This window comes from Phodopus roborovskii, unplaced genomic scaffold (genome assembly GCF_943737965.1).
Source record: "Phodopus roborovskii unplaced genomic scaffold, PHOROB, whole genome shotgun sequence".
In the NCBI taxonomy this organism is placed as follows: Eukaryota; Metazoa; Chordata; class Mammalia; order Rodentia; family Cricetidae; genus Phodopus; species Phodopus roborovskii.
In genome coordinates, this window is record NW_026126549.1 from 840179 (window position 1) to 855973 (window position 15795).

General features: G+C 50.7%; 2 protein-coding genes across 5 annotated transcripts; one reads left to right on the forward strand and one right to left on the reverse strand.

The window, feature by feature from the left end:
- Positions 1–232: 232 nt before the first annotated feature.
- Rell2 (RELT like 2) lies at positions 233–3811 on the forward strand. Of its 3 annotated transcripts, none has more exons than XM_051201078.1 (7): positions 233–548; positions 948–1187; positions 1552–1617; positions 1710–1776; positions 2199–2384; positions 2633–3008; positions 3127–3811. In XM_051201078.1, the coding sequence occupies exons 2-7, from the start codon at positions 1004–1006 to the stop codon at positions 3157–3159; spliced, it is 912 nt and encodes a 303-aa protein (XP_051057035.1). In that variant the 5' UTR covers positions 233–548; positions 948–1003; the 3' UTR covers positions 3160–3811. The 3 variants fall into 3 exon arrangements, with proteins under 3 accessions (XP_051057035.1, XP_051057034.1, XP_051057033.1); XM_051201077.1 differs by having other exon boundaries at positions 233–539; XM_051201076.1 differs by having other exon boundaries at positions 234–532.
- Fchsd1 (FCH and double SH3 domains 1) lies at positions 3762–14193 on the reverse strand. Of its 2 annotated transcripts, none has more exons than XM_051201075.1 (20): positions 14041–14193; positions 13683–13780; positions 13095–13140; positions 12568–12635; positions 12106–12241; positions 11880–12016; positions 11705–11768; positions 10777–10905; positions 10230–10352; positions 9997–10092; positions 9286–9399; positions 8829–8933; positions 8545–8706; positions 7634–7762; positions 7468–7551; positions 7198–7315; positions 6843–7063; positions 6029–6116; positions 4442–4497; positions 3762–4303 (listed from the first exon to the last, which is right to left on the reverse strand). In XM_051201075.1, the coding sequence occupies exons 1-20, from the start codon at positions 14059–14061 to the stop codon at positions 4238–4240; spliced, it is 2061 nt and encodes a 686-aa protein (XP_051057032.1). In that variant the 5' UTR covers positions 14062–14193; the 3' UTR covers positions 3762–4237. The 2 variants fall into 2 exon arrangements, with proteins under 2 accessions (XP_051057032.1, XP_051057031.1); XM_051201074.1 differs by having other exon boundaries at positions 12106–12262.
- Between the last annotated feature and the right edge of the window lie 1602 nt (positions 14194–15795).

Here is a 15795-nt window from a genome sequence, read left to right on the forward strand (position 1 = left end):
TCCGGGAAATCTGAGGGCAGGACCCACAGATTAGTGGCCAGAGCCCTTCCTGACCTCCCGACCACCCACGAAGACCCAGACTCACGCCTCACATTCCTCTTGGGGGAGGGAGGACGGCGCAGTCACGCGCACATCTCACTTGCGTTCACACTCGCGTAAGGCTCACGCTCTCCGCCCCGCACACCTGTGCTCCGCCTCCTGGTCCCGGGCCCGCGACGCGATAGGCATTTGGGAACCCAGGACAGTTTCAGAGGCGCCCCTGTATCCTCTCCATTTCCCGGGCAGGAGTGGTCCGGAGCCTGCCGCGGCTCCCAACCGGCCCATATCCTCCTCCATCCTTCCCTCCCCCCGTCTGCCGCGGCACCGGTATCCGCAGCCACCAGCCCGGAGCCGGTGAGGCGGCAAAGGGGGGGAGGGGGAGGAAGCAAGGGATGAGCTCCGGGAGGGCGTCGGGGGCCCTGAGCCGGACGAGGACTCCCCTGGAACCGGGACCCGAGCCAGAACCGGAGCCGGAGACAGAACCAAACCACCGGTACCGGGTGGGCCAAGTGGTCAGTGTGGGAGGAACCGAAAAAGAAGGGACCCGGGAATGCAGGGAGGGGAGGGGGCTGTACAAGGCCTGGCTCTGGCCGGTGTAGAGGAGGTATTAACACTGACTCAAGCCTGTTTTCTGGGCTGGCTGTTTGAGAATTTCGTTCCATCTTGTGCTGCAGTGTCCTTGGAAGGGACGGGGTTGCGGGATGAACTGTAAAGGATAGCGGTCTGGATGTCAGAAAAGTGGGGCTGGGTCGTGACAGAGGGCTTTCGTAGATGCCATCTGGCCTCCAGCCTGCGGCAGTCTTGGCCGACCAGCACCCTTAGTCTGGACAGCTCCTTGGTTCGGTAGGGGGTGGGGCGGACCTCCTATTGCGGATCCTAAGATGCCTTCCTACTCTGCGGGTACCCAGCTGCAGCCCACTAAACCCAGGAGGCGCCCTGGCCCGCGCTCGCCCCCCAGGGCCTCATGTCGGAACCACAGCCTGGCCTGGAGCCGCCCCAACATGGGCTGTACATGCTCTTCCTGCTTGTGCTGGTCTTCTTCCTCATGGGCCTTGTAGGCTTCATGATCTGCCACGTGCTCAAGAAGAAAGGCTACCGCTGCCGCACATCTAGGGGCTCAGAGCCTGATGATGCCCAGCTCCAGCCCCGTGAGTGAGGAGCCTAGAACCCTGATTAAGGCACCTTCCTCCCCTACCCTTCTCCCCAAACTTTTTTCTGCCTCCCTGGCCGACAGACCCAGCCCAAATCCTGATGAAACCCCAAAGACAGCTTTTGATGGTTTTTTGAGTCTGCATGTAAAGTGACACCACCCTGAAATCGAGGCTAGAGAAGGGGGTCCGTTCATGGTAGCCCTGGGAGCCCATTTCTTCTCCTACCTTTTCTGGCCCGATGCATGAAGGCACATAGGTAAAGGGATAGGTCTTTATTGCCATCACCCATGGGGCCATCAGGTCATATTCCCCCAAAGCTGACTCATTTCCCACTTCCTTGCCAACCTCTTTCATTCTTCAGCTGAAGACGATGACGTGAATGAGGACACAGTAGAGAGGATTGTTCGCTGCATCATCCAAAATGAAGGTGGGTATAGGCCAAAAGCTTGCTCCTTCCCAGACTGACTTTCTCTTGCCCTGACCTCCACCTCCACTGACTTCTTCTTCCTCTCCCATCAGCCAATGCTGAGGCCTTGAAGGAGATGCTAGGGGACAGTGAAGGAGAAGGGACAGTGCAGCTCTCCAGGTGAGGTAGAAACAAGAGCCAGCATGACTTAGCTTACCTTAGAGTACCCTCTCCTCTAATACAATCTTCCCAAGTACCATGGAAGTTGAGGGGGGGGGGGTGTTGACAAGGCTAGCTAACCTATGGAAGAAGTTTTGAAGAAACCCTTTATCCTGTATCTCCCAGGTAGATGCCACCCAGCGTAGCATTCACCTCTGGTGTTACTTTCTTTGGTTGAGCATTGCTCTCTTTAGTAAACAGGGTGGAAAGGAATTCACATGACTATCCATGGTTTAGCATTAAATTTACTCAAGACAAAAGGATGTTGGGACCTGGGAAGGTAGGGTTTTAGGAGGCTTAAAGAGTCTGTTGAAAGAACAGAAGGAAATGGCAGGAAGGGAAATGAAAATATCATTTCTGCACCCTTTCTTCCTGTGGTTCAGTGTGGATGCCACCTCCAGCCTGCAGGATGGAGCCCCTTCCCATCATCACACAGTGCATCTTGGCTCTGCAGCTCCTTGCATCCACTGTAGTCGCAATAAGAGGCCCCCACTTGTCCGTCAGGGTCGCTCCAAGGAAGGAAAAAGCCGCCCCAGGCCAGGAGAAACCACTGTGTTCTCAGTGGGCAGGTGGGAATACCAAGTCCAAGAAAATGGAGGTCAAGCTGGTGCCCAATAATCCTGTCCCCCAAAGGTGGGACCCAGTTCTTTCCTCTGAATGACTGAGCAACTGCAGCAGGGGGTCAAGCTGCATTAAGTGTCCCACAATCTCAGACGGCCTCCCTATCCTAGGCCAGAGAAGTTGCCATCAACCCCAAGGAGGGAGGCTTAGGTAGCATTTAAGTAGTCCTAAATTGCAATGTTCTCTTCCCATCCAGATTCCGAGTGACACACATTGAGAAGCGATATGGCCTACATGAACACCGTGATGGTTCCCCTACAGACAGAAGCTGGGGCTCTGGTGGGGGCCAGGAACCAGGGGCCAGTCAGGTGGCTGGGGGAGGGCAGCCTAGGACAGGAACAGCTGCCATTGAGAGGCTGCTCCCTGAGCCACCACCCTCCCAGGCCGTAGCCACCCACCCAGTGCAGAATGGAGGACTCAAGGATGATAGCCTAGTCCCTAGTACACTTGAGGCAACCCCTGGGACCTCTGCAGAACTGACCTTAGGCACTAGAGGAAGAGGCCCAAGCCCAGGGCTGCCTAGGCAAGAGGCAAATGGACAGCCAACCAAGCTGGACACCTCAGGTCAGCAGGTATGAAGACATGACCAGGGCTTCACTGGGCAGTGGTGGGCACATCTTACTGTCCCTATGCTGGGTAACACTGATGATCCACCTCCTGCTCCCACTGAATACTTCCCATTTCTCTCAGGAGACTCTACCACCAGAAGCAGGGGGCATGTGAGGCGAGTCTCCCTGAGCTCAGAGACCAGGTAACTTCATCCTCCCGTCCTCTACCTGAACTATCCAAGCCTATCAACTCCCTGACCCCTTGGGATGAACTACGAGCTTAATGTGTGTTATAGATTCCTTGGCTGGTGGTGGGGAGTGGGCATAGAGGTCCTGCAGGAGTTAGATGCAATCTGGAGAATAGGAGGATCAGAGCTTGAAGAGGAAGCAACACTGTCCCCCCCCTCCTTTCTTCCAAGCCTCACTCTTCACTGTGCTGATGGATTACCAGCAGGCATTGCCAGGGTATGGATAGCCATGAAGGCTCTCCCCTCCACTGGACAGCACTGCTCCTCAGTTAAGGGACCAGCTCTACTTCTGTCCAGAGTTACATGGTCCCAGGCTGAGGGACCTCAGGAGGAGCGCCTCCCAACTCCCAACCCCTCATTCTTTTTCCTTTCCCTACCTGCCAACAGGTTGCCTGGCCTGCCTTCCCCAAAACCTCGCTCCATATGCAAGAGCGTGGCAGCTGGGACCAGGCCCTACCCATGGTGGGCCCCTAAAGCAATAGCACCTTAGGCTCCCTGCCCTCTTGGCACAAGAGGCCCAGGCCCTAGCTTGGACTTCATGCCCTTTATTCACTGTCAATAAATCCGCTCAGACCATTACAGTTTCTTTGCATCCTGGCTCAAGCTCCTTCTGACTCCCAAGATCTGCTCCTCTCCTGGCTCTAAGCCTCATGACCCTGGCATTCAGGGTGGGGCTGGCCACAGAGGCAGGGTGAAGACAGAGATGAGCCAGAGCCATACAAAGCTTTAAGGAATGGGTTCCAGCCCCAGAGATTTTGGGATATTTTACCACCCTAGCTACTGGGTGATGGCAAAAAGTCAAAGGGGTAGTTCCAGCCCAGAGATAACAGGAGAACAATGAGGGGAAGGAGTGGGTTTCAAATCCCAGAAATGGGAACAGCGTCAGTTTCTACCCTGGAGGTAAACATGGACATTGCCTATGCCACTCCAGATCATTGAGGGGTCGGTTTCTGTCAGCATGGAGATGGGGCAGCAGCATCACTGGGGGGCAGTGACCCCCGCCCTTCAGGTGAGAGGATCTGGATGGCCAGGATCCGGGGCTTTGGCTGGTGGAGGAGGTGGTGGACGCATCTGCAGAAGACATACATCATTAGTGCTCCTGAGTCCCTCTTGGGAATAGTCCTGTTCATTCCCTCAGCCCAGCAAACCAAAAAAGGACCCATAGGAATGGCCCTTCTGCACAATCTTCTCCAAGGCGGAGGCCCTTACCGGCCTGAGTCGAGGCACCATCATGTCCAGGGGGCCTGGGCAGTCTAGGACTCTGTCTAGAAATAGAAACCAAAAGTCAATTCTCAAGCTTTGCTGAACTCCATGCTGCATCTCCAGCACTTAGGATAGTGACATTTTATAAATACTTGTTGACTTAGCAAAAAAAAAAAAAAAAAAAAAATCGCCAGCCTGAGCTATAAAATCCATTAGTCCATCTATCCTCAAATACTTAATGCACAAGTGCTCTGTACAAAGGACCAAAAGAAAGGAGGAAAGGGGGAGTAAAAAGTTCCCCTCAAAATGGCTATTGAGAATCCCATCACACACACACACACACACACACACAGAGAGAGAGAGAGAGAGAGAGAGAGAGAGAGAGAGAGAGAGAGAGAGAGAGAGAGAGAGAGAGACTGCCCAAGTACTACATTATTCAAAGTGAAGGAGGAGTCAGGGAACATGACTTGGAGAAGGTGGACATACTACAATGTATTAGAAAAGCTGAGTCCTTCATGGTGAAAAATTGAAGGCTGAGGACATAACTTAGGGGTAGATAGGCTTGCCTAGTATGAGCAAGATCCTAGTTTGGTCTCCAGCATCTCCAAATATATAGAGAGAAATTGATCCAAAGGTAAGTATTATGTTTCAGAGTTCAAGGACAGTAAGAGAAAAAGGTACATTTTTGGAGAATATAAGAATGCCATGAGAAAGGCTGGAGAGATGGCTCAGCCATTAAAGGTTTGGCTCACAGCCAAAAATATAAGAATGCCATGAGACATTCTAATTTTTAAAGGACAACTAATTCTTAAAATAATAATGATCTAAAAGAGCCATGCTTACTGTTTGCCAAGTACCATGTTATATATTCTTTTTTTTTTTTCTTTTTTCCTTTTTTATGGTTTTTCGAGACAGGATTTCTCTATGTAATTTCTCTATGTCCTGGAACTCACTTTGTAGATCAGGCTGGCCTCAGACTCACAGAGGTCCACCTGTCTCTGCTTTCCCAAGTGGTGGGATTAAAGGCGTACACCACCACTGCCCGTCAATGTTGTATACTCTTAACAGACATCTTAGTTAACTTTTTTTTTTCCTTGTGTACGAATGTTTTGCTTGCATGTATGTTTGTGGCAGAAGATAGTGTCAGATCCCTTGGGACTAGAGTTACGGATGGTTGAGAGCTCCCATGTGGGTACTAGGAATCAAACTTGGGACCTCTGCAAGAGCAACAAGTGCTCTTAACCACTGAGCCATCTCTCCAGCCCCTGATAACAATCCTTCACTATATAAAGAATGTAAACCAAGCTAGGCTGGTGACTCACACTTCTAGTCCCAACACATGGGAAAAGCTGGGGCAGGAGGAGTGCTAGGTCAAGGCCAGCCCTCTTTCCAAAGACTAAAGCATAACAACAGAAAACCTAGACCAAGAACAGAAGAGTTTGAACCTGGCTCCAAATCCAAGCTCTCCTTCCCATCAATATGCCATGAGCCTTACTGCAAGGTACACCAGGGGCACACCCGAGCAGGTGAGGCAGAGTCCAAGCTTCTTCCTTACCCTTCCTATGCTCCAAGGCTCCAGTTCTCTCTACTCACTTGCAGGCAGAGCAGGTGCAGTGGATCCTCCCAAGGCACAGGTGGGTGCAGGAGGGGAAAAACTGGGAGGAGAAGGCGATGGCAGCGTCTGGAGACAGGGCAGGCATACAGTCATTCCTGGCCTGTGGGAAGGCTTAACAAGCATTTCCTTTCACCCCGCTCTCAGTCTCTCCCATTTCCTCTCAGTACCTCGAAAGTAGCCAAATGAGGGTAGTAACTGATACATAGTTCAACAGCCAATATAGTTATGTGAGGCATTCTGCTAACACGGCACATATAAATTTATTCAACCTTCACCACCACCCTGTGAGCTATGTAATTTGACAGCTGCTACAACAGAAGTGAGATTCAGACTGAGCCATCCGTCAAATCTTGGTCACTAAGCGGCAGAGTACAGACTAAAACTGGGACGATCGTTCCTATATGATCCCTGCAACACAAATTCAAACACTTCCTGTGCATCATGGGGCTAAGGAGTTTACCTCTATCATCTCTAGTCATGACAGTAAGCCTGCTAGAGCAGCTATTGTTGTTCCTATTTTACATGTGAAGAAGGCAGCTCAGAGAAGTAACCACTCAGTGTCATGATGTAGCAATTGGTACTCAGGCCTATCTGGCCCTAAAGTTCCCAAACTCCTGTGAAGGGTGTCTTGGTTCCTCTTTTCTCTTCCCAGCCAAAGCACACAGGGAGGCCTAAGCTACCATAGGAGTCAAACTGGGGAGGAAACAGGACTGTAAGATTAATATGGAGCATTGTTGAGGTGAAAGGGTCAACACAGAATTACTTGGGAAGTGAAGGAGAAAGAAGCTTCACCTGTTCAGGGTCAGAGAGTTCAGGTGGCCCTGGGGGGCCAAGCAGTTCCTCTACCAGCAGGGATGGGAAGACTCCAACACGGCCCCCAAATTCTCCCCTCCAGAAGCCATCATCCACACCATCTTGAGCCCTGGGCAGCAGGCGGATGAGCGCCCCTTCAGGGAAGCTTAGCTCCTCTTCACTCTGTCCAGTGTAGCTATACAGAGCACGGGCCAGGGATGCTACAGGAGCCCAGGAAAGAGGATGAAATAAGGCAGTGGGTTGTGGTACAATAGTGTCACTCCACTCCACAACATCCAGTAAGCTGCATCTATCTATACTCATGGTCCCTGAGTCCATAACTTCCCTTTCCTACCTGTGGGCTCAGCTCCTGAGGGATTGTTGCTGCCGTGGCTGCTCTCAGGAAGGGAGAGGTCCGGGAAATTGAGATATCGCTCAGGGACAAAGCCTGCCTCGCCATGCTGGTTCCGAGCCTGCCCACCGAGCAATGTGACAGGTATCAGACTTGCTCAGCAGTCCATGACCTTGGCTCTTCCACACTCAAGTTTCTGGCATTACCTAGAAGAGTCCTTGGGAGCCACACACAAGTCCTCCCACTGCCCCCAACCCAGGGTTCCACACTCACCTTAACCCATTCATCAGCATCTCCTTCCTCTATGACCTCCAGCCACTCACCCTCTGTGATAGTCAGCTCATCCTCACGTCCTGCCTAAGCCCCACAAGAAAAGAGTCAAGATTTGCCCCACTCCCACCCCAGTTAGCCCATCTGAAGTGTCCATACCCATTCACACCTGGTAGCCAAACACCACATATGCAGGGCAGGGGAGGGATCTGGTAGCCAGGGCTGGGGGAGCAGGCTCTTCAAAGAGCTCCCCAGCCTCCTCACATTCATCGAAGTCAGAAAGCTCAGCATCCTCAGCCTGGCAGGGGCAGAGGACAGACACAGTCTCAAGTACTGCATGGATCTCCCACTCCCCTCTCTTGTCTCTAAGGGACACTGGGAATCCTCCTTCAAGACGGGACCACATAACCAATCACCATGTCTCACAACTAAAACCACCATAGGGCAGGATAATACTAAATAGCAGCGATTACAATTAGGTGTTTAATACAAAATATCTTACATATATATTGTTTCATTTAAGCTTCAGTATAACCCAGCATGATTCTGCACAACTATATTAACCTCACTTTACTTTTGGAAACTGAGGCTCCCATGATTAAGTCATTTTTCCAAGGTCACATGGATATTAAGTGGAGTGGCTGGCACTCAATTAACTTCCAGACAGACTGCTCCCAGAACCATGGTGGGTTTGGGTTTTTTTGTTTGTTTGTTTGGTTTGGTTTGGTTTGGTTTTGGAGGGAGGTGATTTTTTTTGAGACAGGGTAGCCCTGGCTGACCTGGAACTCACTCTGTAGACCAGGGTGGCCTCAAGCTCACACAGATCCACCACCTCTTCCTCCCGAGTTCTGGGATTTAAAGGCATTATCATATACCCATGTGCCCAGCAGAACCATGATTCATAATCACCACATTAGAAGTTTACTGAGGATTCTCCACACCAAAAACTATGCAGTATCATTTAAGCCTCGTGGCAACCCTCTGAATTAGATGTTGTGGTTCCCATTTTAGAGGCTTTGCCTTCCAACAAGGCATTTTAGCCTCCCAGGTGTGCATGGTTAGGAACAAGGAGGAACTCACTGTGGGAGAGAGGTCCCTCTGGGATAGCCGAGCCTCACTAAGCCGTCTCTCCTGCTCCACCTCATCCTGGGCTTGGGTCATGGCGGGTTTCAGCCAGCGCTGCACATCTAGACCAGCTTCCTGTAGCAGGGCCAGCCGGGCAGCCCCTTTCACCTGGCTCACCTGGTGTGAGAAGGAAGAGATAATATCCTGGCTAGCTATGTCTACCCTCTGCTTCCCTCTTTTTCTTGGGCTGTCTGAGGAGGCAGGATTTCAGTGGCTCTTGGACCAGGGCTGAGGCTCACCTGTGCCCGTCGGATGTTCTCCCTCACTTCCTGCAGCCGCTGTTCTACGCCCGGGGCTTCTCTCTCTGGAGCCTGCTGACGCCTCTGCTCCAGTCGCTGCAGGACCTGGTGAGGACGGCAGAGGTGGGTGGAGATGCTGTGGGCCATAGCTTACTCTGGGCCCAGTACTTTGCTAGTTGCATCACTTGCATTGTGTCATCTATCTTCCCTATGAGACAGGTATTATTATTGGCTCCATTTTAGTGATGAGGAAACCAAAGTCCAGAGAGATGAAGTCACTCCTTAGAGAACTCACAAGCAACAGGAGAGAATACAGACCCTAGTCTGTCTAGTTCCAAAAGCTGTGCTCTTAACTGCGGAATCATATTGCTGTGTTAAAATTCCTTTCCCTCCCTTCCAATGGTCCCCATCTTTCGGTTTTTCTTGTCCACTCCCAGTACCCGTACCCCCACCTCACCCGGTGCCCATGATGCTGGATCTTGTAGTCCCGGGCAGCCCTGCTTGTCCAGCGCTGAACCTCTTTCTCCAAGCTACTCTCCCCAGCGGTGCCTCCTTGCTCCAGCGCACACACCTGAAAAAGACAAATAATACTTGAGAGAAAAAAATCCTAGCCTTCTGGCCAGTTCCTTTTCCTTCTTTATCCTTTAAAAATTCTCTTTTAGATTTATTTTATTTATTTTTGTGTGTATGAATACTTGGCCTCTGTGTATGTCCGTTTGTATATCACATGTGTGCCTGGTGCCTGAGGAAGTGGTGAGTCTCTAAGTGCACGCTGGAATCAAACCTGGGTCCTTTGCAAGAACAACAAGGAATCTTAACCAGTGAGCCAACAACTCTCCTGCCCCTTCCTTCTTCATCTGGACCTCCAGTGTCAGGGACAAAGAGAAGAGAGTGAATGCCTTTGTCTGTAGACACAAGTATGTACTCATGTAGACACAGGCCCAGGAATGGAATCAGAGTTGACCGACAGGTGGAATGAAGACAACAGGGCCTGAACTTTGGTCTGAGGTGTGTTTGTGTTCAGAATGGAGGTAAGTGAGATTTTGAAACCCCTGTCCAAGGCTAAACAGTCACCAGATCAATACTAGGGCAAGGACAATGATATGAGGGGTCTAAAGCCATACTTATGTTTAGATTTGGCCTATTTCCCCAAGCAGGGTGGTCTCACCTGATCGGTCCCTGCTGGCTGGAACTGCTGAGGCAGGGTGGGGGAAAAGACTCCAGGCCCCTGAAGAAACAGCTTCACATCTTGTTCCCAGTTTACCTACAGTTGGATAACGCAGCCACTCACTTGCCAACCCTGTCCCCAGAGTGAGCTGCATTGGGGAGGGGATGGGCTGTATTTGAAGGGAAAAAAAATATAAAACATCACTAGGGAGCATTCACACCTCCAGCCCTCACCTGAGAAGTTGCCTGTCCCCCATGGCGGGCATGTTCCAGGGCCATCTCTGCAGCTTCCAGCTCTGTGTGGCTTAATAAAGTGAGGGGATCCCTCAAGTATTCTGACAGCTCGCTTACCAGGACCTGGAGAGAACCCCAAGGTACCATAATACATTACATACCTACAACCATTCTCCCAGGCCTGTAGTGCAGATTATCCATCCATGGATGGGGCATGGACATGATGGATAGAAGATGAGGAATGAGACATTACTTATTCTAATCATAGTCCATCGTGCTTAAACCACTTCATAGTTTAAGAACTTCCACACCCATTCCTTTTGAACCTCATTAGTGTTATGATGTGGGCAATATGGGATTAACTCTGATGAGGAACACAGAGTCAGATGTCTTGTATGACACAGCCATCAAGAAGCAGAACCAGAACCCACATAATGCATCTTCTATTCAACACTAAGCACTATCACTGGCCAGCCTGGGAAGAAGTAAAAAACAGGGATGGTGTCTGCATTCACTGAGGGCAGGAGTAATCTGGAAGAGTACTGGCCTTGAGCAGGGCTGGCAGTTCCTCTTGGTAGTAGTGGGCAAGGTGAGCATTGGTGGCCACCAAATTTAGCAGGTACTCATTGCGAGCTGTTCTCAACTGCTGGGAATACTGGGCTGACTGGGCTGACAGCTAGGAAATGGAAATAAGAGTCAACAGAAGCCCTGAACCCTGGGAGTCCTTCCAAGGCTAACCACAAACCCAGAACCAGAATGGATCTCACATTATTGTGTGTTTACTACATGCCTCACACTATACCAACACCTTCACATATAACACCGGCTTTAAAACCCTCTCTCTCATGGCATCTGCATGTATCTAAATGCAAACTGTGCCTTACTATAGTTTACCAGATCTCACATGAACTGTCCCTGAAACCCCTCTGACCCTTTCCATGTGTCTTATTCTCTCAAATCTTTAAACCAAAGTGCTCTCTGTCCTCAGCTTTTGCACTCACCATCTCCTCTCCTCAGAATGTTCCTACCCCAGATCCCAGCATGGCTGCCTCCTTGACACTTAGGCCTCCTGTTCAGTGAGGTCTCCCTTCTAAACCTCACCCAACTGTTACCCTTTATGGCAGCACTTTAATTTGCATCTTTATCTGATTATTCACATACTTTAATCTCAACCAGGTGGGGAGGACAGAACTCCACAAGTCCTGTTCTCACTGCATCGCCAGGGGTGAGATACTGCCTACATGTAGAGGTACTCAAAAAAGCACATATAAAGGAACAAAAAAGAAAGGTACTGTTTCCACTACACAGATGAAGAAAATGAGGCTCAGAGAAACCAAGGAGCTGAATTACTGAGTGCTTACTACATGCCTGGCAATGAACCACTGGAAAATTTGAGAGCCTAGGTTCAACCCATTCTTACTCCTATGCCACTGGACCCCAAACCACTAGGCAAGGTATGCCTTTGTCCTGCAGACCTTGGTACTCAGTTTCTGGAGGCTGGTCCGAGAGTGGAAGATCCCATGGTCACTTCGGTTCAGTCTGTGCAGGCAAAAAACAGTCAGGAGTCAGGTACAGCTTTGAAATTGTGATTCCACCCCATAGGCCTCGAATCACACTTTGTGTGTCCTACTTGGTCATCCAGGAGCCCACCTGGCCTGGACATCAGCTGCCTTCTCCTGTGCCAAGGCCCATACACGTTCTCGCTGCCCATAGAGCTTCCAACTTCGGCTCAGTTCCCGGACAGACTGTAGCACCTCAGCCTGTGCCCGCTGGAGACTCTCTGTCCCCTAGTGGCAAAGACAGACAGAACCCTGACCAAAAGAAACCGTGTCTAACCCTGGAAAGAGGTCCCTTTACCTCCCCCACTGAGACATACCTTCCTAAGCACCTGCTCCTTGGCACTCCTGCCAGTGCCCCCTGCTAAGTCACGGTATCTGTCAGACGCCTGGAGCCGGGTTTGGCCTCCAGCCACCGTGGCATCCAGTAGGCAGCGCCAGGCACCAAACACTGTCCTGCCCCTCCCCAGAGAAAGTCTGTGTTGAAGAGAGAAACACTCCACCGGTTCATGAGATTCCCCCCATCTCAACACCACAAGAGACAGAGTACTACCCCCATCTGGGAGCCCATCAATCGATCAGCCCATTAGCCCAGCCACAGGACCGCTCATGCCCTCCACCCCCACCCACAGCGTCCTTGCTGGGTCAATTCCTCTGCTGTGTCAATTCCTCTGCTGTGTCAGCTCTACCTGCAGCTCACGTGCCTTTCCCTGCTCATTAGGTCCTCATCTCCAGAGATCTCTGGGGCTGAGCTCCCCATCATCTCCAACTCTGCCACTCACCTGCTGTCCACCTCCCCACTCCGCTGCCCTTCCCTCTTCAGGAATGGACCGGCCAGCTTCTGGAGAGCCTGGTGAGAAAGCCACCACAAGTGCAGATCTTTTATGAAGACCCAGCCCAACTGGGGGAGAATTTAGATACCATTCTTCGGCAATACAACATACACATTTCCAAAACGCCTTCACTAATTCATTTGACCCTTATGACCATATGTGGAGTTTGGGTATTATTATTACTATTCCCATTTTACAGAGAAAAAAGTTGAGGCCAAAAATACCAAATAACTTGTCCAAGATCACACAGCTAGGTAAGTAGTAGGGCAGGGTTTTGACACAAATCTGGCTGACTCTTGATATTTGTTCTTTTTTAAAAAATTATAAAATCATCTTATTCCAATTAACTCACAAATGAAAACATCACAGTTAGTTAGGTTATTTGTTCTTGACCACAATAGCTTGGGCGGGGAGCACTGCTGCCTGTGTAACGGGAGGCTAGAAAAAGAGGGAAGGTCCAGACAGGCGTTCCATACCTGGCCATACTCCCGTTCAATGGCAGCCCTCTGCTTGCTGTATGATCTGTGGAGGTTGGGAGTAGAATGGGGGGGTTACTGTTTGCTGCTGTTGTCCCACACTCAATCCTCTCCTCAGTTTGAGCAGGAGGAAGAGGGAACCAGCCCAGAGCATGACTACATCCAGAGGGAATGGGTCTGAACGATGAGAGTCCTTGAGATCACCTCTGGCAGCTGCAATACAGGTCAGCCTCACCTTATCGCTCAGAGCCCAGCAGGATCCTCCCACCCCTGGAGAACCGTCTGTGGGCCTGAAGGTGAGAGAACTGTCAGGACTCAGTGTCCACCAGACTCCCAACAGGTCTGGGAGAGGGAGGGAACTCTACCCTAAGCTTGATTGTGGGGGTGAGGAGAGTGGTGTGGGGTTTGAGGAAGGGGCTCTCTGTTTATGAATACAGCCCCAGAATTTGAAGAGGCAGACCTAAGATGAGGGTCATAAATGAGTAGGCCAGAAAGATCATCCTGACAACGCCCAACCCTGGCAGATGTATGCTGAGGAAGGAGTGATGCTCGCTCCTGTGAAGATGGAGGTGAGGGGTCTGGAGCTACCTGATGTCCTCCAGCAGATCCGCCTCCTTCTGTTGCCGGGTCTGAAGGATGCTCAGCTGCTCCAAGAAGCGAAGTTTCACCTCCTGGGCTGGCTTCACCTGTAGGATTATAAAAGAGATTAAGATCCCCAGCCTAGTACCCCACTCCCGGCGTGGGGACCTACAAAACACCTCACAGGGAGCGGTGAGGGGGCGGGGCCCGAGAAAGGCTGAGCTGTTTCCTCGGTTTCTTCTGTGTTAGGCTTTGACCTCCTTGCCACTCCCTGTGTTCCACCCTGAGTCAAGTGCTCGTAGACTCCCTCGGCTCCCTCCGATCCCCAGGACCTCCAGGCATTCCCCTTTTCCCGGGCAAATCTCACTTTTCGGGGCGGCGGCTGCATCTCGGATCCAGCAAAGGCTGCCAGACACTCCACTCCGGAACTCGAGGAGGCCCCGCCCACGGCAAGGCCCCGCCCCAGAGATGGCCGGCCCCGCCCACGCTCGTCAAGCTACGCGCCGGGCGCGGAAGCACACAGGGGCAGCAGAGGAACTGAACCTGTTATTGCCACAAACACCCCGGAAGGGTCCCGGCCGCGGGGCGGACGCAGCGTGCGCCTGGCGGTAGGGAGAACCTCGGGCTTCTGAGTCCAGACGCCTGGCTTCTATTTCTAGTATAGCCACTGATTCAGCCTGTAATTATTTCTGGTCATTCATTTACATATGCATATCGCTAGTCCTGATACTAGTGCAGAAGACCAGGTGACCAGGGAAACTGAGTCACTGGACACCTGAGCGAAGATGCCTCTAATCCCTGTAGAACTGGAAATGCTAGCGTGAGAGGGTTAAGATATACGCCCGGAGCCCACAGAAACCAGTCCAGAGGAAAAGATGGGTACATCCTGGGCTCCAGTAGGCACTACTGGTATCAGTGAAGGGGTGTGTGGCTGTCGTCATTTTGGGTCTTTATGCCCCTAATTTACCAATTTTAGCGTGGTGTGTGTGTGTGTGTGTGTGTGTGTGTGTGTGTGTGTGTGTGTGTGTGTGTGTGTACATGTGCGTGCCAGCACAGGCCAGCGGAACACTCGTGTGTTGATCCTTGCCTTCCATCTTGTTAGACACAGGGTCTCTATTGTTTTTCTGCTTACAAACTGCGGAGGATTCTACTAGCCCTGGAATTACAGGCACTGGTACTACAAGTCCAGCTTTCTTATGGCTTTAGGGATTAGAACTCAAGTCCTCACACTTATATAGCAAGTGCCTTTATCCCCTAATCCATCTCCCTAGCTCCTCTGTGTGTATTAAATTTATTTTACCCCACAACCCTTCTATCAGTAAGATGCAAGTTGTATTGCTGAACACACACCGGGTTGGTGGGGGGTGACATTCCTAGTGATGTATTTCCCTCAAATTCCAAGACCACCACCCCAGTCCATGACTTAATTATCATTTTTCAGGTTTAACATCCAGCCTCCTTGCCTCCAGCTTCTTCCCATGATTCACTGTTCCTACAGTGGCCAGTGTCTGAAAAGGAAACTAAGATAACAGCCTTTTACGCTTAAAATGTAACTGTTTCCAAGGAAAACCCAAATGCCTAAAATCCAAATAGAATACAGGCTACAAGGATATGATGGTTGGGCCCCTGCAAAAAGCATTCTCCTCTTGCCATTATTGAAAGGACAGGGACAAGGCTCCACACTGTCCCCCACAACAACCTGAGGAGTTCCCCTAGACTTTTGTCTTTGTTTTTTGAGACAGGGAGTATAAGCAATTTTGTCTTAGTACTAGCCATGTATATTCTTTTGGTGGTTCTCAGATTACATCTTTTTGTTTGTTTTGTTTTTATTTTTCAAGGCAGGGTTTCTCATTGTAACTGCCGTGGCTGTCTTAGAACTCAAACTGACCTCAAACTCACAGAGATCCACCTACCTCTGTCTCCCAAGTGCTGGGATAAGAGGTGTCCACTACCATATCTCAGAAGATTAAAGTGTTGCTAAGAAGTCTTTTTTTTTTTTTTTTCTTTTATCTCTTCTGATAAGAGAGATGCATGTGGTAGCTCAGGAGACAGAATTTTAATACAGTAAACCCAAAAAGCCACTAGAGTTGCACAAGGAGTGTATTACATATTCTACCCTTGT

Coding starts and splice junctions, on each gene's coding strand:
- Rell2 (XM_051201078.1), top strand. CDS start 1,004: ATGTCGGAACCACAGCCTGGCCTGGAGCCGCCCCAACATGGGCTGTAC. Junction 1,777..2,198: donor GGGACAGTGCAGCTCTCCAG/GTGAGGTAGAAA, acceptor CCTGTGGTTCAG/TGTGGATGCCACCTCCAGCC. Junction 3,009..3,126: donor TGGACACCTCAGGTCAGCAG/GTATGAAGACAT, acceptor CATTTCTCTCAG/GAGACTCTACCACCAGAAGC.
- Fchsd1 (XM_051201074.1), bottom strand. CDS start 14,061: ATGCAGCCGCCGCCCCGAAAA. Junction 13,781..14,040: donor TGCAGCCGCCGCCCCGAAAA/GTGAGATTTGCC, acceptor ATAATCCTACAG/GTGAAGCCAGCCCAGGAGGT. Junction 9,400..9,996: donor AGCCAGCAGGGACCGATCAG/GTGAGACCACCC, acceptor TGTCTTTTTCAG/GTGTGTGCGCTGGAGCAAGG.